We start from the raw sequence: 25,861 nt of genomic DNA on the forward strand, positions 1-25,861 counted from the left end.
CGCCGGGGCGCCTCTGGAACTACATGCCCCAGAATGCAGCGCGGGGGCGTCAGGAGGCGGTGGGCGGGGCGTGGAAGTCTATTAGTAGAAGCGGAAACAAAAGACCCTTCGATTGGGAGCGGAGAGGCACCTCGGCCTCGGCCTTAACACGCCCCGTGAGAGCCCGGCCCCCTCCTGGAGCAGCCAACGCCGTCGCCGCCTCCTCCTCCTCCTCTCTCTTCCCCCCTCTCGCAGCTTCCCCAGACCGGCCCGCCCGCATCCCCGGCTCCCCATGGCGCTGAAACGGATACAGAAGGTGAGAGCACCCGAGTGGGCCGGGCCGGGCTGGGCTGCTGGCCGTCCGTTGGGAACTGGGTGAGCTTCGAGCCGCCCGGGCCTCGGGGGGTTAGTAATAGACAGGCGAGGAGCGCGCTTTGGGGCTGAGGGGGGATGCGCAGGTCTCGCGAGGGGCCGGAGGAGGTGGGGGGAGTGATGGCTGAGGGGGGGATGTGGGCCTATATGGAGGGGCTTAAGGGCGGTGGGGGGCTCGGTTGAGACCACCCTCCGCCCCCCTTTTTTTAAATATAGAAGATGGCATGTATATTTTCACGGACACCTTCAGGGAAGCCGTAAGGGCCCCGTCTTATTTCTGCAATGGTTTAGGCAAACGCTTGGGGGTCACTGAAAAATCATTCGTTAAGCTGACAGGCCCCCCCCCATAGGCAAGCCTTATATATTCGCGTTTGTACCAATACAATGGTATAGCAGCTTTTTTTCCTGGACTGTACCACTTCGGATGGGAGGGAGGCAGAGGGGTACAGCGTGTGCTTATTACCTACCTTCCGCACACAACACACACGCATCACATCAGAACAGGAAAAGAAGGGTTACCGTATCTAGTTAGGCCATCAAAATGCTTTAGCATCCAGGATTGCTCTTTGCATTTGCGTTTATGTCATGGTCATAATCAGCCGCCTTGTGCCACCAGTTAGTGGAAAGGTGAGATATAAAATCAACAAATAATAATAAATCCCCAGGAGAGCATTTGCACATACAGAGGCTCCCGATCCACCAGCAATCTGAATTAATGTAGCCCAGGAACAAGAAGTAAAGTCTTAGTGAATTGTCTTATTCCAGGCTGCCAAGTGTGGAAATGGGTGCAAAAGAATGCTTGGGGAAATGCATACTGAGACGTCATTATGTTGCTCCACAGGCATGGAATAGATTTTTGTGTGTGTGGCTGGGATAGTTTGAGAAGTTCATTCTGCAGCTTCTCCCCACACCATGGTCAGCATTTGGGAAATTGGGCCAATGCTGGCAAGGGGAGTTCAGTGTGAGTTCTTCCAGCCATGTTCTGGACTTCTTCCATTACAAAGCAGGAATAAGTATTGATGCAGTAGTTAGCATGCAGCTAGAACAGTATGATATTTAAACCTCACTAGTTCACATTCAAGCCAATTGTCCTGGAAGGTTTGGAGGACTCACACCAGTGAGGAAACGAGAGAAGAACTCAATTGTCTCCAAAACAACAAGAAGCTCCAGATTTCACCCAAACATAACTAAGTTCAGTGCCACCTAGTGAGTAGACCATATAACGACACAATCCACACATTAATTAAAAATGTGTTAAGTGGGTGGGCTCCTGCTCTACCATTTAGCTTGTAGCTTTGTTGAAACACTAATCCTTAGTAGCAATTGGGAGTGTACATGGATACCGTGCTGGCAGTGCTTTCTGGTTGATGTAATGAGGGCAGAGAGAAACTTGTGGCTTGGGATAACAAGGTGTAATTTTGTGTATTTCCCTAAAATGGATGGGGACAGATGACAGTTCCCATCATCCTGACCATTGGCCATACTGGCTGGGAGTGATGAGAGTTGGGAGTCTAACATAATCTGGAGGACCACAGGTTGCTCCACCTCTGCCCCCAAATATTAGGGGTCTAAAACCTGCCTCACTGAAAGAGCATTCTGTGGTCCATTTGCTTTGAAATGTCCCTCTGTTCTACCTTTTCCCTTGGTAGTCATCATTGCTGCTAATGCCATTTATGGAGGGAGGATTTCTTGTTTCTAACTTGTTTTCCACATGAATGATATGCTTCAGTACTTGCTAATAGTCTAAAAAAAGAAAGGGATATTCAAGTGAATGTTAATAGTGAAAAGCTAGGGAAGGTGAAAGACTGAGAAACTGAAGGTTTGCCAAAAAGGAGGCAAGCTCTATAGATGTTACAGCTATCAGTAATTGGTGTCACTTAACACAGTTTCTTTGTGAATGTAGATAAGGGGAACTACTTAACACCATTTCTGAAATTGTGTTCAATGTGCAAGAACAATTGACATCTCTGACTCATTGTCTACCCAAGGTGATGTCTCATTGCAACAGACGCAGTCAGTTGACTTTTGGGAGATTCTCTTTGACAGGAGATCTAGGACAGGAAAAAGTACTTTGTCATACATTGCATATCTAATTTATGGAATTCACTGCCATAAGATGTGCTGATGACCACCAACTTAGATAGCCATACGTTTGTCTCTAATCTCTTTTGACAGCTATCAATGGCACCTAGTTATGAAGGCTATATGCTGTTTCTAGGATCAGATGTAACAGGCCTCTGAATAAGAGTTGCTGGGGAACAACAGTGGGAGAGGCCTTTTGCCCTGTTTGTGGGCATCCTACAGGCTTCTAGCTGGCCACTGTGGGAAACAGGATAGGGTTTGGCTTGATCCAGCAGGGCTGTTCTTATAACTCTTCAGCTTTACTTTGTTGTTCTGGGAGCAGCTTACTGCTTAGGGCATTTTACAAATGTGCCAAGGCTGCAATCCTAACTACATTTACTTAGAAGTAAGCCCCACTGAAATCAGGACTCACTTCAAAGATAGAATAGTTAGGAATGGGCATTTAGAATACTTTGGGTATAGGAAATATTCCCTTGCAGACGTTCTTAATGCACAGAGCAGGAGTTCCCAAACTGTGGTCTGCAGACGAGCTTCATTCAGGTAGTCTGCAGCATGTCTGTAAAAATACAATTTAAACTTGTACAACAACATCTGGCACAATGCACTACAATTGCTATGATAGGCAGGAAAAAAATTAAGTGGTTCACCAAAACCTTCAACAATTTTCAAGTAGTCCATGGGAGAAAAGTTTTGAACTACTGGCATAGAGAGTGAAATAGGTATTTTTAATTCAGTTGCACATTTTAACAAGGTATGACCAGAACTACCTGAGTAAATTTTGGATGCTGGTATGATTTCTACAGTTCACCTATATTGAGGGGTGCTGTGTCTACTAGCTTCATTGCCTTTCAGACTCTCCCTTAAGAGATTTGTGGTACACTTTAAAGACCCACAGTCCAACCAAGGTAAATACCAAGCAACACTGGATTGAGGGGCATCCATCATGTGTGTCTAGCACAGATGGAGTAGCTCTTATTCCAAGGCATCTGATCAACAAAGGAATAGTATTTCCACCCTATGCTGGATTTGAAATGTTCATCACAAGGGAGGCAAACACCACCCTTTGCTTCCCTGTATTCTGGAATGAGCCTGGATAGTTTTAGTCAGTATCATAAGATTATTCATGATTGGTCTGTAGTATTCTCTTCTGTTGTATTCTCAGCACTTTTCCCATCTTGGTCAGCTGAACTTTAGGGCCTTAGACAGAAGTCCTTATCATTGTAAGATACTTTCTCTTGTTACACTTCTGATAGATTTGTATTTGACCAATAACTGATGACACTTGATCAGTCAAACTTCAATCCTACTACCTGGTCAGTGACAAGGAGCAAACTATATATGACTGCAACTCTCCATTATAATTTCAGTGATAGGCTGTGGCTGTCATTTTTTACACAACCTCAGGGTAAGTCTAACTGAGACTTAATTCTGAGTACTATGCATAGGACTGTGCTGCAAGACTATCTTAGTTACCTAAGCTTTTAATTAAAAGCATTTTTTTTTACTATAATATAAAGGGTTTTATAAAATAGTATGCTGCATTTTGATATTTGACATGTTTTTATTGTAATGCTGGTTGTAAATAGCCCTGAGGCCTTTTCATAGTGGAAAAGTAGAGTAGGAATCTTACAAGCATGTATTTAAATGGATTTGTATTAAAAGTTGCATCTTTTAATCTGCTTCGCTGTTGGCCTTACGCCTTTTACGCTATTAAGCTAGATTAGAGAGTTTGGTTAATGTATTGGTTCTTAAACTGTGGTCTGGGAAGTGTGAGTAGTTCCTTGTGCTTCTTTAGTTGTCCTTCAAAATACCAGAATAGAGTAAGATTTTGGAAGCTTTCTTTGAAATGGCCTCTCTGCTGAAGAGGCAACTCTTTTAAATTAATACCGTATATATTTAAAGTTCAATTTCCGTTTTGAATATGCATCACCCACATTCTGTGGTAAGCATCTATTCCTGCCATTTTCTTGTCCCTCCGTTTTTCTAGTTGTATTCTTTGGGGTGGGTGCCTATCAGTTTTTGCCTATGTTGCTCTCTAAGGCACCGTGTGTGCTAATAGCATAGTCGAAATAATAATGAATACAGTTGTAGCTTAAGACAAGATTGCTTTTTGAGTAGTGCAGGTACCTGAAGAGGATGCTTCAGCAAAACTACCATTGTGTGCCTTGCTTGCCCCCCAATTGCATGCAGAACTTCACTGCATTGTGTGACCAGAAATATAGTTAAGTTTCAGTTTGAAAGCTTTTCATTTATCTCCCCATGACATAGCTAGAAGGTAAGAAAATGTGGTGGTCTGTGAAGAACAAGCATATTCTGAATGGTGTTCTTCAGTACAGCAAAGGAACCACCAGCTAGCTTCTTTAGTGCTGAAATAAACAAGATGGATAATATAAAAATCTTGCACAGTCTGCAGCTTGAATGACAAATGGCGGGGCAAATCATTGCTGTTCACTCTGTTGCTTGTAAGACCATGGCAGCTACCGCAGTGTCAGCAATGTTAAATAAATAAGTGTCCTGCTAAAGCAGGAAGGGAGATGACTGGAATAGATAGTGGATGACATCATCAGGTCCAAAAATGGGCCCCTTTCTGCCTCTCATCAGCCAGCATCCCCAGTGGTGAGGGAGCTGCTGCAGCACTTCTCCTTTATTTACCATGGTGTAAGGTGAGAAGTCCCATGTTGCAGATCTTCTTTTTCCAGGTCTGGCCCACTTTCAGAAGGACTGACTATGGCATGGGCAGGTTGTTGCAGGGTAAGCTTCTCACCTGTGGACCAGGACCAGCCATTTACCTAAGCAGTAGAGGAAGGCTCAGTGATTCACTGGCTCCGGGTAACAGAAGAACCTACTCTGAAAACACTGTTGCTAAGCATCATCTTGACTTCCATTCTTTTCTCACCCCCAAAGCCCTCCTAAACAGGCTGGGCAAGTGACTGCAAGCCAGACTCCCAAGTGATAAAATACTAATGAGGAATGCAGTAAATCTGGCTGTAAAAGAGCAGTGATTTAGACAAAGGTTGTAAAATGGGGGGGGGGGAGAGACATTTGGAGAGCTATTGTCGATGCAGCTGCCCTTCAGGGTTACGGAATCTTACACTTTCCGGGACAGAATCTTACAAGGCAACACAAGCATCCCTACTAATTGTAGATGACGTTATGCTTTAACACTTGCAGTAAGGCTGACATGCTGCTATCATAAATGGCAAATGCGGTTTGTGTTCAGCCTCCAGTGCTTAACTATGGTTATGTTCTAGAGCTGGAAGTAATATAATAATTAGCGCACTTCACCCTCCACCCAGCTGTCAGCTGGTGCTTGAGAAGCTTTGCAAAACAAAATACACTCGGTACCCTCTGCGCCTACATAAACTAATAACAAATTAAAACACACTTTTACAAGCGATGGGAAGGGGAGCTATACCAAAGAGTAATTTGACAGTGAATCCCTAAAAGCATGTGGGGAATGATTTATATCTGAAGGTACGTTCCACGTTAAGGTGCCTGTCAACTTAAAATGAAGTGGTAGGATTTCTGAAAGTGGGATGTGTCTCAGCACAGCCATAAGGATAAGGGTTCAGGAGGGGTTGGAATATCTGCTTGATAACCAACAAAGCAGGCTTATGTTCTCTATCTGCTGCCTTAAAGGCAGCCATCATAAAGAATTTGCGGTAAGTTTAATAGAAATACGGTACATTTGTCTTTACCAGTGCTTTCTATCTTCCACGAAGCCTTTCCCTATCTGATGAGGAATGCCAATGTGAAAGGTATAGAACCTCTTCTGCAGTGCTGAGGATACCAGAACCATGTTTTAGGGTGCACTGTCAGAAAGGCATTGGCCAAGCCAGTTGGCCTCACCATCAAATTGTACGCGCAGAAAGTTCCTTATTAACAAGAGGCTTAAGAGAAACTGAGCACCGTGGTTGTCAAAGTATGGGCCACATTTGCAAGGGCAGTGTACGATAAGCAAACATGTAAGTTGTGTGAATTATATAGCCAAACAAAATGACTTTGAATGATTGCATGCAAGTCAGAATAATACTTGGGTTTCTAAATAAAGCACATGGCTTTTAAAAACAAGGTGGTTGGAAAAAATGTATAGATCCATGTTAAGTCTGGATTGAAGTGTTTAACAAGCACAGAATCTAATAGTTCCAAATTCCATCTTGTGAAATTACTGGAACCAAGTTAAATAATGACTTACACCAGTGTTGGTTGTAAATATTTTTAATTAAGAAGGGAAGAGATGTAGCAGGGAGATGTAGCCAGTTGAGATGTCACGGACAGTGTATTGGATTTGGACTGAGGAGAGCCAGGTTCAAATCTTTGCTCAGCTGTTCACTAGGCAGCCTTAGGCAAGCCACTGTGTCTTGGTCTAACAAGGTGGTGGTGTGGGTAAAATTAGATAACTATTTATATACTCTCCTGGGTTCCTTGGAGGAACAGTGACATACAATTTTAAAGTATAACTGTGGCTCCTCGAATGTCTCACTGTTAAAGAGATGTCCATTCACAATTTGTTTTTACGTTCTATGGGGAAACATTTGTAGAATTCTGGTGTAACACAACTGCCAAATAAACAGCTCCTAGTCATGGAGACTAAACTGAAAAACATAATGCTAAAATGCTAAAGGATTTCATAATCAGAGGGTAAGAAAGGACAACTCAAAAAGTTCAAATATTGAGAAGTTTTTCAAGCCATGGTAAAAAAAAAATATGCTGGAAGTGAACGATTTTGAGTAATATGTAAAACAGCTGAACATGACTAACAAGTGCGGTTTGGCATCTGCTTCATTTAAAAAAAACACAATGCATATTATGGTTATTCAGCAAACCTCTGCAGATTAGCAGCTGCCCTCTGGCACTTGTTACTGAAAATGTATGTGCAACTCTGCTCAACATGTTCCATCTCAGAGTTATAAAAACAATTAATCTTGGAGGAGTTCTGTATTTTAAAAATAGCTGGGGGCATTATAGAGTACATGGAGCTCAAGTTCCTGCTGAGATTAATATTTCTACTAATGTACACGTTTTAACGTGAAGTGCCTGCTGAGAGGTAAAGCTGCAAAGTTATGCTGAACGTTAATCTTTCATATTGTGTTTTGTGTGAGATTGCATTATAGTAAGTTTTTTATGTTTAATGAGTATTGTCAGAATACTTTCAAAAATTGTATTATAGGTTTCTATCTCAGATTGCCCTGTATGAGGTCCTTTTCCAGAAATAGGTTTTCTGTCATAAAAGCACAGCTTTAATACTAATTTGATCCACCTAGTGATATATGGTGTATTCAGGAAAGTCATTATTTAGAAGAGTGAGCTAATATGTGAGAGAAGGTGTGCTGATAATTTGAAAGGACCCTGTGCAACTGGCAGCTGGTGACTGACTTGATGAGGAAATGAAGTAGACTTGTCAGCAAATGAATGCACTAGATAGAGCAGGGTATTATAATCAGCATGATGGCCTACCGAGGTTGGACTCCCAACTCCCATCAGCCTTTGAAAGCATGGCCACGAGTCAGGAATGATAGGACTTGTTGTGACTATAAATTGGAAGCTCCTGTGTGGAACCAATGCAGACCGAAAGCAGCACAGCTTGCATTTGGCACCAAATTTAAACAATGCCCAATGGAAGTCAAGCTTACAAAGGAACAATAAAAAGCGCAGTTTTAAACTCTCAGTTGGTGCTTTCCAGCTGTGGCTTTTACTTTGCCCATGCCAGATGTCATACGACATCCAGATTGGGAGGCCTAGCAAGGCTAATGCCCTCTAACTTAATGTGCTTCTGGCAGTTGTATTCTAGACTGGTTTCTCCTTCCTGTGTAACATAGGTAAAGAGTGCGTGAAACCAGGATCTTGGATTTAGACCAGCTAGCTTAATTGATTTTAGAGTGCAGGTCTTCATGGAAGCCTACTGCTTGCCCAGTTAAATAAACTATTACTGATGTTGCTATTGCAGAGTCTTGAGGGCCAAAGATGATTTGATGTTAAATACATGAATACATTGAACAAGTATGTGGAGGTTTGGGGGAGTGGCAAGGAAAATGGTTGAAAAGGAAGGAACTATAACATTATTGAAGCAGAATCTGTCTAAACATCCCTAGGGGCCCCAATCACAATCAGAACTGCAGGGATTACTGGTTTAACTACACACATACTGTGATTTGATTGAAAAATCTCTTGCCTGCCCAAGATGATGTTAGCCATGGAAGTAATGCTTTCCACTGCCACCAATGGTAGCTTTCCTCCTGAAGTTAATAGCAGCTTAAGGGGCGTGTCAGAGGGGAGCATTTAACCCTGTCTCTGCATGCCCCAGTCCTGCTTCCCCCCTGCTTGTGGTTGTTGTTAAAATATAAGCTACACATTAAATACACCAAAATACACTGGAAAAGTGTGTGAAAAGGGTACATCCCATGGATTCCATGCATCATTCTTACACATGGATGAATTGTTCATGCCGATTAATAACAACATTAAGCTTTTCTATAACATCCCTAATATTTTCCATAGGTCTGTATCTGGTCAGAGAGGAAGGTGTAGTTTGTTCATGAGTGTCCAGTGGCTGGGAATTTGATGTGTTGAATCTACATTGGAGGTTTGGGGGAGTGGCAAGGAAAATGGTTGAAAAGGAAGGAACTATAACATTATTGAAGCAGAATCTGTCTAAACAATTTGCAGCCCGGCAGTACCATATATGTTCTCAATCCCATCTCCCTACCTTGGGTACACTGGAAGTATTTTTGTGGTGTAAATTGAAAAAGCGCTGTTGTGTTTTCTCAACTGTACTGAAGTGCCAAGTTGCTCAGTAAACCTCTGGGAACTTTGGAGAGGTTATTAGGGTGCTAATTTTAAACTCTACAGGCTCTATTTGTGGTTGGCAACTCAGTGAATCATTCACACAGCTCATCTGCAGAACCACTGTCTAGGACTCGGTGGGCAGTACACATTCACATTTCTATTACAACTTCTCTTGTTGAAAATGCTACAGCAGAGAAGATGCTTTGGCCATAAGGAGTTATTTCCTTTCTGCTGGAAAGAAGAAAGGAATAAATTTGCTCATAGCTCAAATTTTACTCAGAAATACTTCTTTAAAAATTTCATTCTAGCTATTCTTATCAGGATTATGGGGGAATATTTGAATCCATGAAATATTTCTGGAAAGTATATTTGCAAATAATTATTCATGCTGGAAGTCACTTATTATAGGGAAATGCATTTGATTCTTAGGTGTGAAATAGTCCTGATTTTCTTTCTTAGGACCCACCACTGGGTATGTCATTTGCAACACAAAATCCCATCCTTGTGACACAAAACCAGCACAAAACTTTGGCATAGGTTTTGAGGTTTGCAGATAACACAGATGATGACATAAGAAGAACCCAGCTTGATACGGCCAAAGGCCCATCTAGTCTATTATCCTTTTCTCATGGTTGCCAGTCAGATGCCTATGGGAAGCCCCTAAGCAGCACCTAAGTGCAGGATCACTCTCCCTGCTTGTGATTCCCAACAACTGGCATTCAGAGGCATTCTGTACAGCATGGAGATTGAGAGCCTCATCCTCCATGAATTTGTCTAATTCTCTTTTAAAGCCATCCAAGGTGATGTCCATCACTTCAGCTTGTAGGAGCAAAATAGCCATTACTTGTTTTCAGGGCACTGCAGAGAGGGCTCCTTGCTTGTGTCAGACAGACCGACTCAAGTGTCAGATAAGAGGATTCTGAGCAGGAATTATAGCTAACCCAGGCACAAGTAGCAGCACTAACATGGTGACAAAACAAACACCACTGCTGTCATTTTTATCAAAAGTGTGTGCATGGGGAGATAGAGACTGAAGCCCTTGGTGATGAGAATTCAGCTGAAAGTGTTACACCATTTCCTCCAAAGAAAGCATCCAGTTTGGATTCAAATGTGGGTCAAGAAGACAGCTGTAGTATGGGCAAGGGAGCAAAGAAGTGATAGGTATAGACTTAGACCAATTTTTGAATACTGTTTTTCATATTGTGAGTGGTTAGAAGCAGGCAAGGACCAGAACACACTCATATTTTTGCAAGAATGATCCTACTCATGATAAGTCATCTAAATCAGCTGCTGTGTCATCCTTTTAAAAAAAACAGACTCTCAAGCATTATGAAACTAGACAAACTCATCCTCCGTCTGTGAAAGCATAAGAAGATCCCACCAGTGCTCTTCTATGAATGTATATAACAAAATTACCTGGTGATTCGTTAAGCAGAGAACATCTTTTCAATGTGGCTTATTTCTTCATTGTGAACCACTCAATGGCTTTGAAAGCATAATTGAAACAGGAGTCATGATAAAGAAAAATAAACAAATACCACTTTGCAGCGTTAGGCCACAATTTCCCAGTGAATCCCCTGGTGATCATTTTGCAAGAGTACCTGAAACGTTGGAAAAACTGAATATCCAGTATAGAAAACCCCTTGGTTAGTTGGCATAAACAGATCATACAACCAATAGAATGGAATGTAGAGTTTGTCTTGTTAAGTTCCAGGATACTGTATCAGTGCTGATCTCAGTTCATTGGTTTGATTATGAGGTTGAATCCAAAGTTGTGCTTAGGTGCCAAGGCAGGTTTCAACAATTTAAATAACTTACAGTCACAAAAATAGGGTGGGGTCCAACAATATACATCTGAGGAGTCAAAGGCCAGGGGAAAGAGGTGTGTCTTCAACATTTGCAGAAAGCTTTATACTGGAGTTGTCAGATGCACCTCAGTGGAGAGGGAGGCATATGACCTGGACCTAGACAATGCTTCTGAGGGGGCTTGAACTACAAAGAGGCCTTCTTCTGCTGATCTTAACACCAGAGAGTGTCTTAAGGGAAGGACATGGTCTTTCCTCCATTTGGGGCCTAAATTTAGGGCTTTAAACAATAATGTGAGCACTTTGAATTTGGCCCAGAAACAAACTGGCAGCCAACACAGCTGTTTTAAAACAGGGGTTATGTGATACCTAAATCTGGCTGCTGCATTTTGGACCAGTTGAAGTTTGAGTCTTCTTCAAGGAACGACCACAGAGAGAGTGCATTACAGTAGTTCAGTCTGGAAGATACCTGAACATGGAGTACAGTAAGCAAGTCATTCCTCTCCGAAAGGAGCCGTAGCTGGCGATCTGGTTGGAGTTAAAAAAAAGCACTCCTGGCCATCAAGACTACCTGAGCATCCTTTGGCAGTGTTGAATTCAGGAGTATTTGCGATGCTGCACTCCAGGGGAGTGCAGGCCTGGCCAGAATAGGCTGTCTCCCCACCTCCCGGACGTGAGAACTTGGGACACACAACACTTCGGTCTTCTCAGGATTCCACTTCAGTTTATTGTCCCATATACAGCTTATCAACCACCTTTCCCGCTTCAGATGGAACACAGAGACAGAGCTGAGCGTCGTCTGCATATTGTTGGCACTTCATTCAAAATCTGATGACAACTCCCAGCAGCTTTGCCTAGACGTAGCATGGGTGACACAAGACAGCTCTCGTCATACAAAACCGTCTTCCGTGGCTACAATCTGGAAAGGTTCCTGGGGCAACTTTGCAGGGTGCTTAAGGGACAAGATGGCTCAGATTTTTGGATAGTTTTGAGTGCCACAGTTAGAGCATGTCCAATCAAGGCATCCAGAGCCTTGTCTCTTCCATTTGTACTGGATCAGCTTGGATTATTGCAGCCTGAGGATCTGAGCAAGCTGCTTGAAGAAGTGCAGCTAACCGCCTGCCCCCTTGAGCTTTGCCTGCCTTGGCTTCTTAAAGCTAACCATAGAGAGTTGATTGGGTGGGTCTTAGGGGTGATGAATGATTCCATGGAAAAGGGGCAAGTACCATCTGGCCTTAAGGAGGGAACATGACAACCCCCCAGAGGAGAAGACAAATACAGCACATAAAACCTATAAAACGATTAAAAGAGGGTGAACCCTTGTCCTCAACCTGTCCTAAAGATGCAACCCAAAGAGGGTGGAAAGTGCTTTGGTATCACCCCTTCAGGGCAGCCTGCACCGGCACCAGTGCAAGGTGTGATGGTTTGGGGGTGCCCTGAGCAGCTGCAGGCACTCAGGCAGGTGGTAGAAAGCCTCAACAAGGCCTTATCCTCCCAGAACAATAGCCTCTTGGAACCAGCTGCTTGTGTAGGGAGCCTGCTGGCAGACTCTGTGCCTCTCCCTAACTCTGCTAGCTGCCTCCTTTCCGCTCGCATCTCTAAGCTCATGAAACATCACAGGAGCTATTTCCTTGAATAGGCATTTTGATTCTCAAAATCCATTACTTTCCCTCATGACAAATTGTTCATGCCCATCAGCTACTCAAAAATAAATGGTTAATTTCAATGTACAAATCAGTCTTCGGCTGAAAAGTGCTTCTGAGTGTATATTAACTGTTAAGCCCAATGCAGAAAAAAATTATGAGCTTATTCAGGTTCCGATTAGAATTGGCCAGTTGCCTTTGTATATAGTCTTGTTTTCAAGTTCGTGTACCATTATGAATGAGCACTACTTTTCTATAATTATATAAAGGAGCAATTTCTCCTAGCAGTGTATTAGTCAAAATTTACATCTTCACTGTTTAGCATTACATTTTCCCACAATCTGTGTGGTATCCTACTCAGAGGAGGCCCATTGAAATCAATGGTTTATCCACAACTAAAGTCTACGAGCCTACTTTAAGTAGAACTTAGTAGGATACCACCTTTTGTCTGTTAGGCTAAAAATTGTTTTGTTGTTACTTGGTGCAAGCTTTATGTACCTGCTCTTCTGAAAAGGGTCACAACAAAAATGTTTAACAAACCCTTTTTTCAAATTTACTGTTCGTGATGTTAAATGGAAAATGATACGATCCATCAGTTTTTATTTATCGTCTCTCTACTCACCTTGATGCAAACTAGTTTCCTCTTTGCTATGTCCCAATATGGCAGCAGCTGGGAATTATTTTTTTAATTAACAGAACCCATTTAAAGAGCTGTACCGCCAGTAGTTAAAGCCTTTCTTGCCCGAAAGGCAGTGCTAAATTTGGAACCAAAAGTCATGACTAGAGTTTATAAGATGAGCATAATTTGTAACAAACAGCATCAAGACTGAGTTTCAGGCAGTTCTATAATTACAAAAGATAACAGCGCTGCCATCGCCAGTAACATTAGTGAATAGTTATTTAAACTATTTTAAAGGTTTCCCAACCCCCTAATTCTCCCTTCCTCCCCTTCCAGTCAGCTTCAGTTCAAAAGGCAGTACATTTGCTATCACAAGGCACATTCAGCAATTACAGTGAACGAAAGTTAAGTATTTCTGTTGATTTAAACTAGAGACTATCATTGGAATAAAAGAAAATAAAGTACTTAGCTTTGGCTATATCATACCCAGTTTGTAAAAGCTTCCCTGTTTGGTCACCTGGGAATGATGCTTAATTACCATAGGTGAGCAGGACATGTATAAGCCTGACAAAATTTGCACTTCTCTCATACTTATTTAAATTATTTTGAAGAATCCTGTTTTTCCAAATGGCAGCCAGAAAAACATCAGTTTGCCCTTCTCCAAACAATCTTGGGGAAACTATTGGCTCTGTTATCTGAATATAGTAGCCGGCGTGTTACTCTCACATAATAATTTCCTTGACCTTCAGAAAAGAGCTCTCACCTATCTACTTGCAACTAATTTTATTCAGAGAAACGAGTTGCATGCCAGTCCACTGAGGTCATTCGAGTGTACACTTGTCCGAATAAACCAATGGCAAAATCTTTTGGAAGTGCAGTTCCCTTTTTAATCTAAGTGGCTCAGGTTTCACTGAGAGGGGAGAACAAGTTATATGTGCAAAGCCAGATATTACCAGTTCGAGAGAGGATCCACTAGTGTCAGATTTCCAAGCACCATGAGTCATGAACATTGAAGCCAGCAAGCTGTTAAACAAAGCAGGAGAACTCAAGGCAGAGGAAGACATCTTTACAGTTTCCAGCTTCAGATGAAACCAAACATCCCTTAAATTGTTCACTTCTCTAAAAACTTAACTGTACTCGGTTGAAGCCCAGAAACATCTCAATTATTCAGGGGTGGCAAGATTTTTTTCACCTACTGGAGCTCAATACCTGTGCAAGCAATGCTACGAAAAGCTTCCACTCCTATGGGGTTCTCTGCTCCAAATCCTGCATGTTCCACATTATACCATTAGTTATTCAGCAGAGTCCCATGTGAGTCCTACATATGCCAGTGAGTCCAATGCAAACAGTTCCAGGATACTGTTACCACTCCCATCCATGCCTTCTATATGCTCTGCTCGAATGAATATTCCCAGAAGAAATGTTCATGTGAATAATCCTGAACTGTGATTTTTCCTCAAGCATAGCTGGAAATCTATTTTGTACCAATAAGGATGAACCCCTGGATGGCATGGTGTTATGTTTGCTCACCTTCCTGCTGCTTATCAACCGCTGGTTGGTGAACCACATATCCAAACCAACTATTTTGCATGCCACCAGTAACTCATTAAACTTACGTTTGCAGTGGGAGAGCAAAATGTCCAGAGCAGTATTCTGGAGAAATGAAGTCAGCTGCAACATCCCTATGAATGGCACCTTCAAAAATGATGTGCAGAGAATTCAGCTAACTGAAAATTGCCCATCTAAGTGATCAGCAAGTAACTTTGAGAACTTAAAAACCTAAAGTGATGAGGCTAAATGTACTCAAGAAACTGCCTATATTCCACTGAGAACACAAAAACCTGATTGGTGCTCTTTTGAATATCTATGAGGGCAGACATTTGCCAATGGCCCTAACTAGGTTGGGGTGAGGAATCTTTTTCAATGCAAACGCTGAATTCCTTGTGGAAGCAGAAGTGAGCAGAGCAGTTAATTTGACTCTTGTAGCCTGTCCTTCATACAGTAGGCCACATTTGAGCTGTGCAAATACTGGAGGTTTCTGCAGGTGCGCACACATGCAAGCAAGCAAACACAAACACACACACACACACACACCACACTTCTTTATCTAGGCTAGGAAGATGCAGTTAAAGGACATACTCCAACCAGGGAAAAGTACCCGTGGGTGCAATGGAGGGCCAGAGAGAGATGTGGCCTGAGGAGAGGGTGTGCGCTCAGATATAGGTGCCTGGAGGTTTGTATTTGGCCTCTGGGCCTGAGGTTCCCCATGTTTGTGCTAGACCAGGGCTCATCAGTGTGGTGTCCTCCAGATGTTGCTGGACAACAACTGCCATCGTCATTGATCATGGTGCCTGGTGCTGATGGTAGTTAGAAGAGCACCAACAACTGAACCACAGTGTTTCAAGCTTCATTTGATAAATCGTAACTAAGCAGAAGTTTGAAAGGGGAAGTTCATATTGTGGAAAAGAAATGGAGGTTATTGTTGGGCTTTGGAATGGAATGATATTACACACGGAGAAGGAACCCCCAGAACAGCACATGGAGGAAGGAGAGGAGGGATCATTCTGTCTGGCATTCCGCACCATTTATTGCAAGCCATTCTGGGAATCTTTTTGGCTGAATAGCAGAATAAACATGCTTTAATAACGATGCATTGTGTGTTCCTGTTTGCAAGTCACAGACTAGATCAAGCTACAATATTGTGGTCAACTTGAGTTTCAAGTCCACTTACCAATGTCCTACATCAGGTTTTTCCCATTTGAGAACTAAAATATTGTGGAATGCATACTTTCTTGTTGAATAACATGTTAATGGAAATGAAGTGTAAATTATATGCAGTAAAGTATGGTGATCAGCTGCCTAATTGTAGCGCTTAATGCTGAATTGGTTGTCATTGTATTTGGAAAACTCTGTCTTCATTGAAATTTTTCTTTCCTTTTTGTTGTAAATTGTGGGAGCACTTGATCAAACCTAAAGAGGATCCACATTTGGATAATTAATCTTGGGTTTGTTTAAGTAACATTGCAAATGTTTTCATGTTTCCTGTAGGAGCTAAGTGATCTGCAACGTGACCCACCTGCACACTGTTCAGCAGGACCTGTTGGAGATGACTGTAAGATCTTTATAGTTGATGGCAAGATACTTTTGCCTATTTTGTTATGCTTAAACACTTAATAAAGTGAATAATATTTTGTGTTTTTCAGTGTTCCATTGGCAAGCAACAATTATGGGACCTGTAAGTATGCAATTTATACATAACTGATCTTCTGATTTCTCTTCAGTAATAAGCTTTAATGGATTTCTGTATTCTAGACAATAGATGTCAATGTTTTCTAGATTATAGAGTTATATGTGAGGAAGAAATAGACTGTGCTTATTTGTGGACCAGAGATGTACTTTATACACAATGAGAGATACCCTGTCACACTTTATACACGTTGGCCCAACATAGGGAATTAAAAAATAAACTCCAGAGCTGGACTGGAGATTAAGCCATTCAAGAACTCTGAGCCAAGGTACTGTCTGCTTTTAAAGCCTGAATCATGTTTTTCATATAAGAGATAAGTCCAAAGACTGTAATAAATAGGACCAACAGATGGGATTGCAGAGACCTATGGTAGTGGAGAGCTATGTGAAATAACAAGTAAGCTAACAAAGATGGGTTCAAGGACCACTTGTGTTTTTATTTGTGATCAATCTACTACTAGGTTTATATCCAGCTGTGGCAGAATAATCCCTATTTCAGAATTCCCTAATTCATATTCCTGTACTATGAAGTCATACATTGTTTTACGTAAATGTACTACTTTCCCAGTCCAGCAGTTGCCTTCAGACAAGTGTTCTTTTAGTAAAGCATAAGGCATGCAGAAATTATGCATAAAAATGAATTTATAAAATCAGACTGATGAAAGGTTATTTTAGTTATGGAATACATATAACCACATATTATAGATTTTATTTCTATTGCTGAGCAAGAAACAGCTCTGTTATTTCTCAACACTAAAAAGCTTTTGATAAAATTGAAAGGTCTTTCCTATTTCAAACTTTTGAACACCTTCTATTTTGGAGAAATATCTATGACATGAGTGCAAGTTATATACAGAAATCTGAAAGCAAAGTCTATATAAATGAGACTGCTTCAGAAATACTCAGTTTTTCACACAGAGCTAGAAATGATTATCCTCTAGCCCCACTCGTATTTGTATTGACAACAGAGCCATTTGCAATCAAAATGCATATAAGACAGTTAGGGGGGTAAAAATTAATGAGTAGGATACAGAATAGAGTTGGTACATAATCACATAGTATCATAACATTGGTTATATTTTAATAGCAAGGCTTATAATTATGGCTTATAGAAATAATTAATTTGCCCTTTTTATATTCCTTTGTAGCAAGAAGTACAGTATATTTCTAATCATTATAACCTTTCTCTTTCAAGTTTCAGCTTGATTACAGTTTATTTTGATTAAGCTTGTATTTTATTGTATTATCTTCAACACAAAAGTAGTATTGATATCATGATAGGTCAAATATGAACAAATAGAGCCATATCTGGATAGGAATTACATAGGCAAGTTTTCAAAACCTAATTTGCTAATTAATATATACTTTCTGGTATGTGCCTTCATAATAAAATTGGCTGTTATTCCTCTTTGCTTTTAAAAACCTCAAGTTAAAAAAATGCATATAGTCAGAAATTTGTGTGTGGTCTAAGGTGTGCAGAGAAGGAAGTGGCCTAAAAAGAACATACTGAGGAGTTTTTTTTTAAGCGATACACTTGTTTCTCTATGGTTAAAAGTGATATGGCCATTGAGTTCATCACACACACACACACACACACACACACACACACACACACATATTCTTCAGTAATTTGAGCTGCATCCTCCTGATCAAAAGGAAGTGGGGAAAGATACTTTAAATCTGCCTCTCAAATGTGCATCACATTGTGGTATTCTTCAGTTTCTATGTGTTCAGTGCTCTGCCTTTTGAACTTCTTTAACTTGTTTTTCTCAGGTAATGGGGATTTCTGCAGAATATACTTTGAAACCTCTTCTGGGTTATGCTTCTATACACACTAGATCTGAGCCTGCAAACACTTTCTTTTTTAAAAAAGTAATGAGCAGAATTTGCAAAAATTCCATGATGACCTAATACTACATTTTAGTTTTTGCATCATGCTCTGCATGGTGTGGGTTCCTGTAACATAGAGTGTGGCGGCCACAGATTATGTCTGTTGAAGAAGAGGAGGACTAAGGCTTTGAACTTGGGCAAAGTGTACTAGGGAGATACTGGTGAAGAATGAAAGCATTACCTTGTTAATTTGCTTGCTTTCCAGCCTGATAGTGCATATCAAGGGGGAGTCTTTTTTCTCACAGTACATTTTCCAACAGACTACCCATTCAAACCACCAAAGGTAATCTTTTAAATGTGATATGTGCTTTTCAGAATTAAGTGTAATGTGCAAATATAAATGAAAATTAAATGTAGCATGCACTTTTTAGAATAAGGTTTGACATCTGTTTTGATGTATCCAAGCTAAATACATTGGAAGGATCAGCATAGAATAGCATATGTAAAGGTAAAGGGACCCCTGAGCATTAGGTCCAGTTGTGGTCGACTCTGGGGTTGCGGCGCTCATCTCGCTTTATTGGCCAAGGGAGCCGGCGTATAGCTTCTGGGTCATGTGGCCAGCATGACTAAGCCGCTTCTGGCGAACCAGAGCAGCGCACAGAAACGCTGTTTACCTTCCCGCCGGAGCGGTACCTGTTTATCTACTTGCACTTTGACGTGCTTTCGAACTGCTAGGTTGGCAGGAGCAGGGACCGAGCAACAGGAGCTCACCCCGTTGTGGGGATTCAAACCGCCGACCTTCTGATCGGCAAGTCCTAGGCTCTGTGGTTTAACCCACAGCGCCACCTGCGTCCCTTAGAATAGCATAGATAACTTACTGAAGCAAGAGAGAATTAAAGAGGGCCTAGCCGAGAGCCTTGTGAAACTCTTAAAATGAGTTATTTATTCCAGGAACTCTTTCCACACACAGCTTATTGACCATGGAAGGTAATAGGTAAAATAACCATGATGTAGGAAATTCTGTGAAGTGTACAAAGCGTACACTTGGCTTTTGCGGAATACCGATCTGGCCTATTGTTCTGTTAAAACACATTTCTAACCATGCTTGTGATTTTACTATTTTATTTTACTTTGGATGTAAATCACTTCGGGGCTTTTTTAGTTGGAAGTGATGTATAAATTTAATAAACCTAAACCATTGGTCTCTGCACAGAGCTTCTTTGACATTATTGATCTTGGTACGTTTCCAAAGAACCCCATTTTCCTCAAATGCATTTTTAAAAACTATTGGTCTGTAACTCCTTTAATAAGCAAATTGCTTTAATGCATCTTTAATAATAATAATATTTTTTTATTTATACCCCGCCCTCCCCAGCCAAGGCCGGGCTCCGGGCGGCTAACAAGCAATAATAAAAACAAGTTGAATGAATACAACTTAAAAACAAGATTAAAATACAACAATTGAAATATTGAAACATTAAAATGCAGCCTCATCACAGGAGGAGAAAGGAAAAAGAAAAAAAATATTTGTGCTAACCCATTGCTAATCTTAATTTTTGACAGTCTTAACTTTGCTAGAATTGCATATATAAAGTTAAAATAGGAATTACTGCTTTAATCTGTTTAAGTGGCCGTATGTTTTCTGTGGAGCTTGCATTTAGGTGCTGCTAGATGAATTGGATCGTCATGTTCTACATAGCCCATAAGGCACTTTTTATATCATCTTACCCAGGGAACAGCTATAGCTAATACTCCTTGTGCATTCGTAACAGATTGTGTAACAGAACGTATCACTACTTGTTATCAAGCCAAGGTATTGGGCTTTTAGAGATGTCAGATGGAGAAATAAAATAAAGAGTAAGAAAAGGACAGTGTGTGTGATTAGAACTCTGTAAAAATATGTAACCATTCTTCTGTTGCAGATTGCATTCACAACAAAAATATACCATCCAAACATAAATAGTAATGGGAGTATTTGTCTTGATATCCTGAGGTCACAGTGGTCACCTGCTCTGACTGTATCAAAAGGTAACTATTTGGAGAAATACTATGCCCAATTTAACGCCACCATCCCAGTTTCTGATTATGATTTATAGCTGAAAATGCATCTAGTTTAAAGGAAGGCATTATCTAGACAGAGGTGTTTGATCTTCAAAGTTTTCCACAGGATCTTATACCCAGATGCATTGGCTGTGTGACCATGTACATCATCTACTATTTTGGAAGACATATCATTCAATAAAGTTTGAAAATCTGCATTACTATAAAGGAGAAAAATTTTGCATCTACCTCTTAACCTTTACTATCACATTCATGTCATAAACACTCTTTAACTGATCTTTTTTCTTTTTAATATAGTTCTTTTGTCCATATGCTCTTTACTTTGTGATCCTAATCCAGACGACCCTTTAGTACCAGATATTGCACAAATCTACAAGTCAGACAAGGAAAAGTAAGTATGGATATATTTTTTAAAAATCTGAATCAGTTGGTTTTTATATTCTTAGCCTCTCACCACACTTCGATTTGACTACTCTGATAGGGTGATACGCAACAGAGGAGCTTCATTGATTTCAGCGGGTGTACTCTTGAATAGGACTCACGTTGGATATCACCCATAAGGTTTTTTTTAACATAAAAATGGATTTTTTAAAAAGCTTACAAACAATTGTACTACTTCAGAATGTTTACAGTGTTCCATTTTGACATCTTGCATACTTGGGCCACTAAGGACATAAGTAGAAAATTTTAAATTTGCATTCCTCAGTTTGAAGCAGCAGTTAGTCTGTAGAATTATTTAACTTGTATACCATGTCAGCCTTGTTCCTTCCTTTTTTCTGATGTATTACTTATCCTAAAGTTCACTGATCTGCCAGCTTGGCTTTAATGTTTGAGCCAATTTCTAGATAGCAAACTGCTTTGCAAAGTTCTGGACACCCGCCTTTGTGTCCCTACAAATGTTTGGAAGAGAACCTCATTGAACTTTTTGGGGTGTCATCAAACTGACCTTGTGTTCAGTCATATCATCTTTAGTCTGTGGTTCAGCATACTTCCCTTGCTTTGAGCTAGACTTTAAGCTAATTTAGACTAGCTAAGAGGTTCACTGTCTTTACCTGTGTGGCATCCTAGTTTGTGAGCAGATTGAGATGGTTGTTATTATAGCTGCTTGTTTGACAGGCTGTAAGTATCGTACTCAGCCTAATGAAGGTAACTAGGCTAATTCGTGTACACGTTTGATTCAGGAAGATGGCAACAATCCTGCCACGTGTTGGATAATATTTGTTGTAATTCAGTTTGTAAACGTCTGTCTCTTAAATTGTAAGATTGAGAAAGGGGGGAAGATGTTGAGGTATAGCAATATGAAGGCATTGTAAAGGTTACAGATTGCTACTCTAAAGTCTGTACAGTACTTCGGAATTATCCCATGTTGTAATCTCTGTGCAGCCCTGTCTGTATCTTGCATAGTGGTGCTGCCCATTATCAGGTTACTGTCCATCAGAATTTCAGAAACAGACTGGAAAGAGAAGCTGCTGAATTGCAACTCATTACCAAACTTAAAACCATGGAGAGACCTGGTCTGAACAAAGACATTGGATTCTTATCTCATTATACATGACAAAGCCATTTTTCACCTTCTCACCCCTTGCTTTTTCCTGTAAGACCTATTGCAGTCGTTAAGAGTCGTCAACAGGCTCATCACAGCTATCTGCCAATCACCCATTCCCACCACCCTTCTGAGTAATACCCCTCCCCACCTTCTCACTATATAGAAGGATCTGGCAACTTCTGTTTCAGTGTATCTGAAGAAGTGTGCATGCACACGAAAGCTCATACCAAGAACTAACTAACTCATACCAAGAACTAACTTAGTTGGTCTTTAAGGTGCTACTGGAAGAAAAAAATTTTTTTTGTTTTGTCCATCAGTTGCAATTCATGTCTTGTAGTCAACTAAATCCAACTCAGAGTAGATCCACTGAAATTAATGAATCTAAATTAGTCATACCCATTAAATTCCACTAGCTGTGGATAACATCCCACATCACCGTGTTCACAGCTTTTCAGCTGGGCTAGCAAACTCTCTATTCGGCTTGTATCCTAAGCTCTGACGGACCAGGAAGGATGCAAATGTACACACTGATTGTGTGCAGACAGCTATGATATTATACAATGGAAGCAATAGGTGTGCATCATGGGGTTCTCTTGCCTTGGAAAATCATTAATTATTAGCTGCATTTCCAAATCACCCTTCCTTCCAAAGACTTCACGATGATATACAAATAATAATAATATTAAAACACAAATAGAAAATAATAAATAAGACATAACAGTAACCAACACACTTTAAAATACTGTATCTATAAAATGCAGAACCATTAAAATGCACCAAAACCATCTGCTACTCTTAGGTGTTAACATTAAGACTTTGCACCGTCCGTAGACTGTTTTGCTTTCTGCTCAGCACTTGCTCTTTTGCCCAAGTGTGGGCCTGGGTGCTTGCTGCTTATCACTGCTCAGGTTGCCCAAGTGTGCTTTGAATCTATACTTTGTTTTCTAAGCAAAGATAAGTAACATATAACCAAATAAGATTGTTAAATAAGCCATTGAATAAATTTGTTGGCAACACTGTGACTCCTAAGCTTGTGTGTTTTCACTTTTATTTTCTTTTACAGATACAACAGACATGCAAGAGAATGGACACAGAAATATGCAATGTAAACTTTGAAGACTTTTTCATATATACCAGAGTACTGTAAATTCTAGGGTTTTTTCAAAATTAGAAGTAAATGGAGCACAGTTTACTGTTTCAGTGTACCATGAAGCCCTTTTTGATTTTCACCCATATAAGTGTGTTTCTGGAACAAGGAAATAACTACGAAAATTAACCTGAAGACTGTGATGAGAGTATTTATCCTTTTTGTATGCTTTGCAAAAGACATTTATTATGTTTTTTAAAGATATGTGGACATCTCTGTCTCCAGCCTACAAGATCCATAATGCAGTTGTAGAGCAACCAAATTATTTTTGCTGAAAAACTAGGTGTTACATGAGAGATATTCTGTGTGTCTTTGAGATGTCAGTCCTGTAAGTCTGTGTTTGAATTTCATTCTTTGTTAGTTCATTGTATAATTTGTATTTTTTTACTGTATAGACTATATTTTATTTACCATGCAAGTCAACTCACTTTAGACTTTCTGCACAGTATTGAAAAAAAAATACAACTGCTATTAAATGAGTGAACTATTCCTCCCCAGAGGAATGCTCTATAAACTGATAAACTTCTTAAAACAAACTTTGCACTCTAATTCTCAGTATACTGATTATGGAGAAACACTTGGTTTTGATTCTGTTGCATACTTAATTTTATTGCAATGTGAACTAATTGCACTACTCTGTAGAAAGAAATGTAACTAATTTTGTTCTATTCACAGCTGACTTTTTTATCCCATAAGGGCAGTATAATCTCTGACCTTTTAACAAAATTGACTTGAAGCTTTTCCATATAAATAAAATGTGTTTTTTACTACTTGTCTTGGCTGTTCTTTAACTCTTGCACATCCTTTACATGTGCTTGCTCTGAAAAGATCAAGTTAATGTTAAATGTGTGAATTGCTATTGGGAGGAATTGGCCTGTGTGTTTGAAATTGCTGTGAACTGATATTATGGTAGCTGTTGCATAACTTTACATGCAAATTCATTGTGTTGTGTATATGATCTAAGTTCTTGGATCTTGTACCCACTACAAAAACTTCTCTCTGATCTCCAAATCTTGCTTAAATTGATAACGAATGTTGAAATGTCACTGACGCTTCTTCTCTTCCTCACGTGTATAACAATATATTGATGTTATACTTCCACACACTAAGCTGATGCCTCTAAACCATTATATGTATACTTCACCTTGCATGTAAGGAGAAAAACAGCCTTAGGGACTTTACAAATAAGAGCGCTTTAATTTTTTAAAAAGTATGTTGCTTCTGAGGTAGTAAATGCTTATTGAATGCATTTATTTTGTGGCTGTAGCAATTCTAACTAAACACAACTTACTTGACTAGGAGGTTTTGCCACCATAAACACCATTTGACCCCTTTCAGAGAAGGGAATAGAGTCCTAGTGTTTGGCTACACCAAGGAACAATTAAACAAAAAGCTCACAACTGGAATAGGTAGAAATGTGGCAAGCATCCCAGTGGCTATTTTTTGTATTACTGGAATTAAATAAAATTAAAAAAAACCTGTGCAGCATTTTAATCTTGAAACTCTTGGATAGTTCTGACAGCCTAGGAAATAAGTCTCTACTTATCGTAATGGTCATCTAGGCTTCAGTTGTTTACCTCAATCTGTACAATCGTAAGATGGAAGCTTTCTGAAATAAGCACTGAAAAAAATTCATTGCATTCTGTAAGTGACTTTGCTTACTGTGAAAGAAACAATTTCTACAAATAGCCAATAAGTGTTTCAATTTAGTATATGATTGCTTCAATGTACTTGAAAAAGGGGATGCCATAGCTTGAAAAGCAAAACTATTCACCACATTTTGACATGAATACTAAAAAATTACCCCTTGGTAAAATATTCTGATGGAGTGATTTCCCAAACTTTTTTACCCCTATCTGTCTTAGATGTTTATGATAGGCTTGTCCCAGATTAAATAATTTATAGTCCTTTAATCCCTTACAATAAACTCTTGTGTAATTTGGTAGTTTGATTTGCATGCCTGTTAAGTGAAAGAACATTTAATCTTCTGCTTTGCTAAAATTATATGGAGGCTGGTTTGAAACTGTTTAGATGTTACTATGCTTTGAAGTATGCATCATACAAAAAGGAATTTACTTACCATAATGCAAAGTCTTCAGGCTGAGCAAAAGGTGCAGATCAGCAAGCCTCTTATTCTTGCTTCATAAGAGTTATTTGTGAACAAATGTGTTGAGCCCATACTTGTCTCTCTCTTCAGTGACATTTAAACCTGAAGTTCAGAGACTTATTTTACATACTGTCTGGCCAATCGTAGCGCCTTTAAGAAGACAAGAACTCCATTCTCTTGGCTTTCTTTAAACCACAGCTTCTGAGGGTGTTAAGCATTCCCTCTTAAGTATTTTTGTATTTCCTGGTAAATGTTCTTTTGCTGTTTAAATGATCCATTGTGAAGGTTCCTTCCCCGCCCCGCTCCTTGTATCAAACATTTGCTCAGTCCTGGTGCTTCCATTATGGTGGCATAAATGTTGTCTGTGCTTCAGTCCCCTCCACCAAATACCAGTTTATACTGTACAATGCCTTAGCGAGGGCACTAACTGAGCCATCTCATTCTCTGTATATTCCTCACTTGGCACTATTGGCATGACTAAAGCAAAGGATCTCTGTATCACTGAAATTCTTGAAGTGTAATCTTTAGTCATTCTAGTTGTTAAATAAGGCGTACTTTCTAGCTACTTCTGATGTGGTATTTTTTCTGCCTAAAGATGTCAGCTGAGGCTTGAATGAAAATAAAGATTTGATTTGAAA

General features: G+C 40.1%; 1 protein-coding gene across 2 annotated transcripts; it reads left to right on the forward strand.

Moving 5' to 3' along the window:
• On the forward strand, positions 1-25,861 carry UBE2D1 (ubiquitin conjugating enzyme E2 D1). 2 transcript variants are annotated; one of them, XM_083614276.1, is made up of 7 exons: positions 1-295; positions 16,335-16,398; positions 16,490-16,521; positions 18,628-18,705; positions 20,285-20,390; positions 20,721-20,814; positions 23,033-25,861. In XM_083614276.1, exons 1-7 carry the CDS (start codon positions 272-274, stop codon positions 23,076-23,078), a joined length of 444 nt encoding a protein of 147 aa, XP_083470402.1. In that variant the 5' UTR covers positions 1-271; the 3' UTR covers positions 23,079-25,861. The 2 variants fall into 2 exon arrangements, with proteins under 2 accessions (XP_083470402.1, XP_083470403.1); XM_083614277.1 differs by lacking the exon at positions 16,335-16,398 and having other exon boundaries at positions 68-295.

This window comes from Podarcis filfolensis (genome assembly GCF_964270895.1).
Source record: "Podarcis filfolensis genome assembly, chromosome: 5".
NCBI lineage: Eukaryota > Metazoa > Chordata > Lepidosauria > Squamata > Lacertidae > Podarcis > Podarcis filfolensis.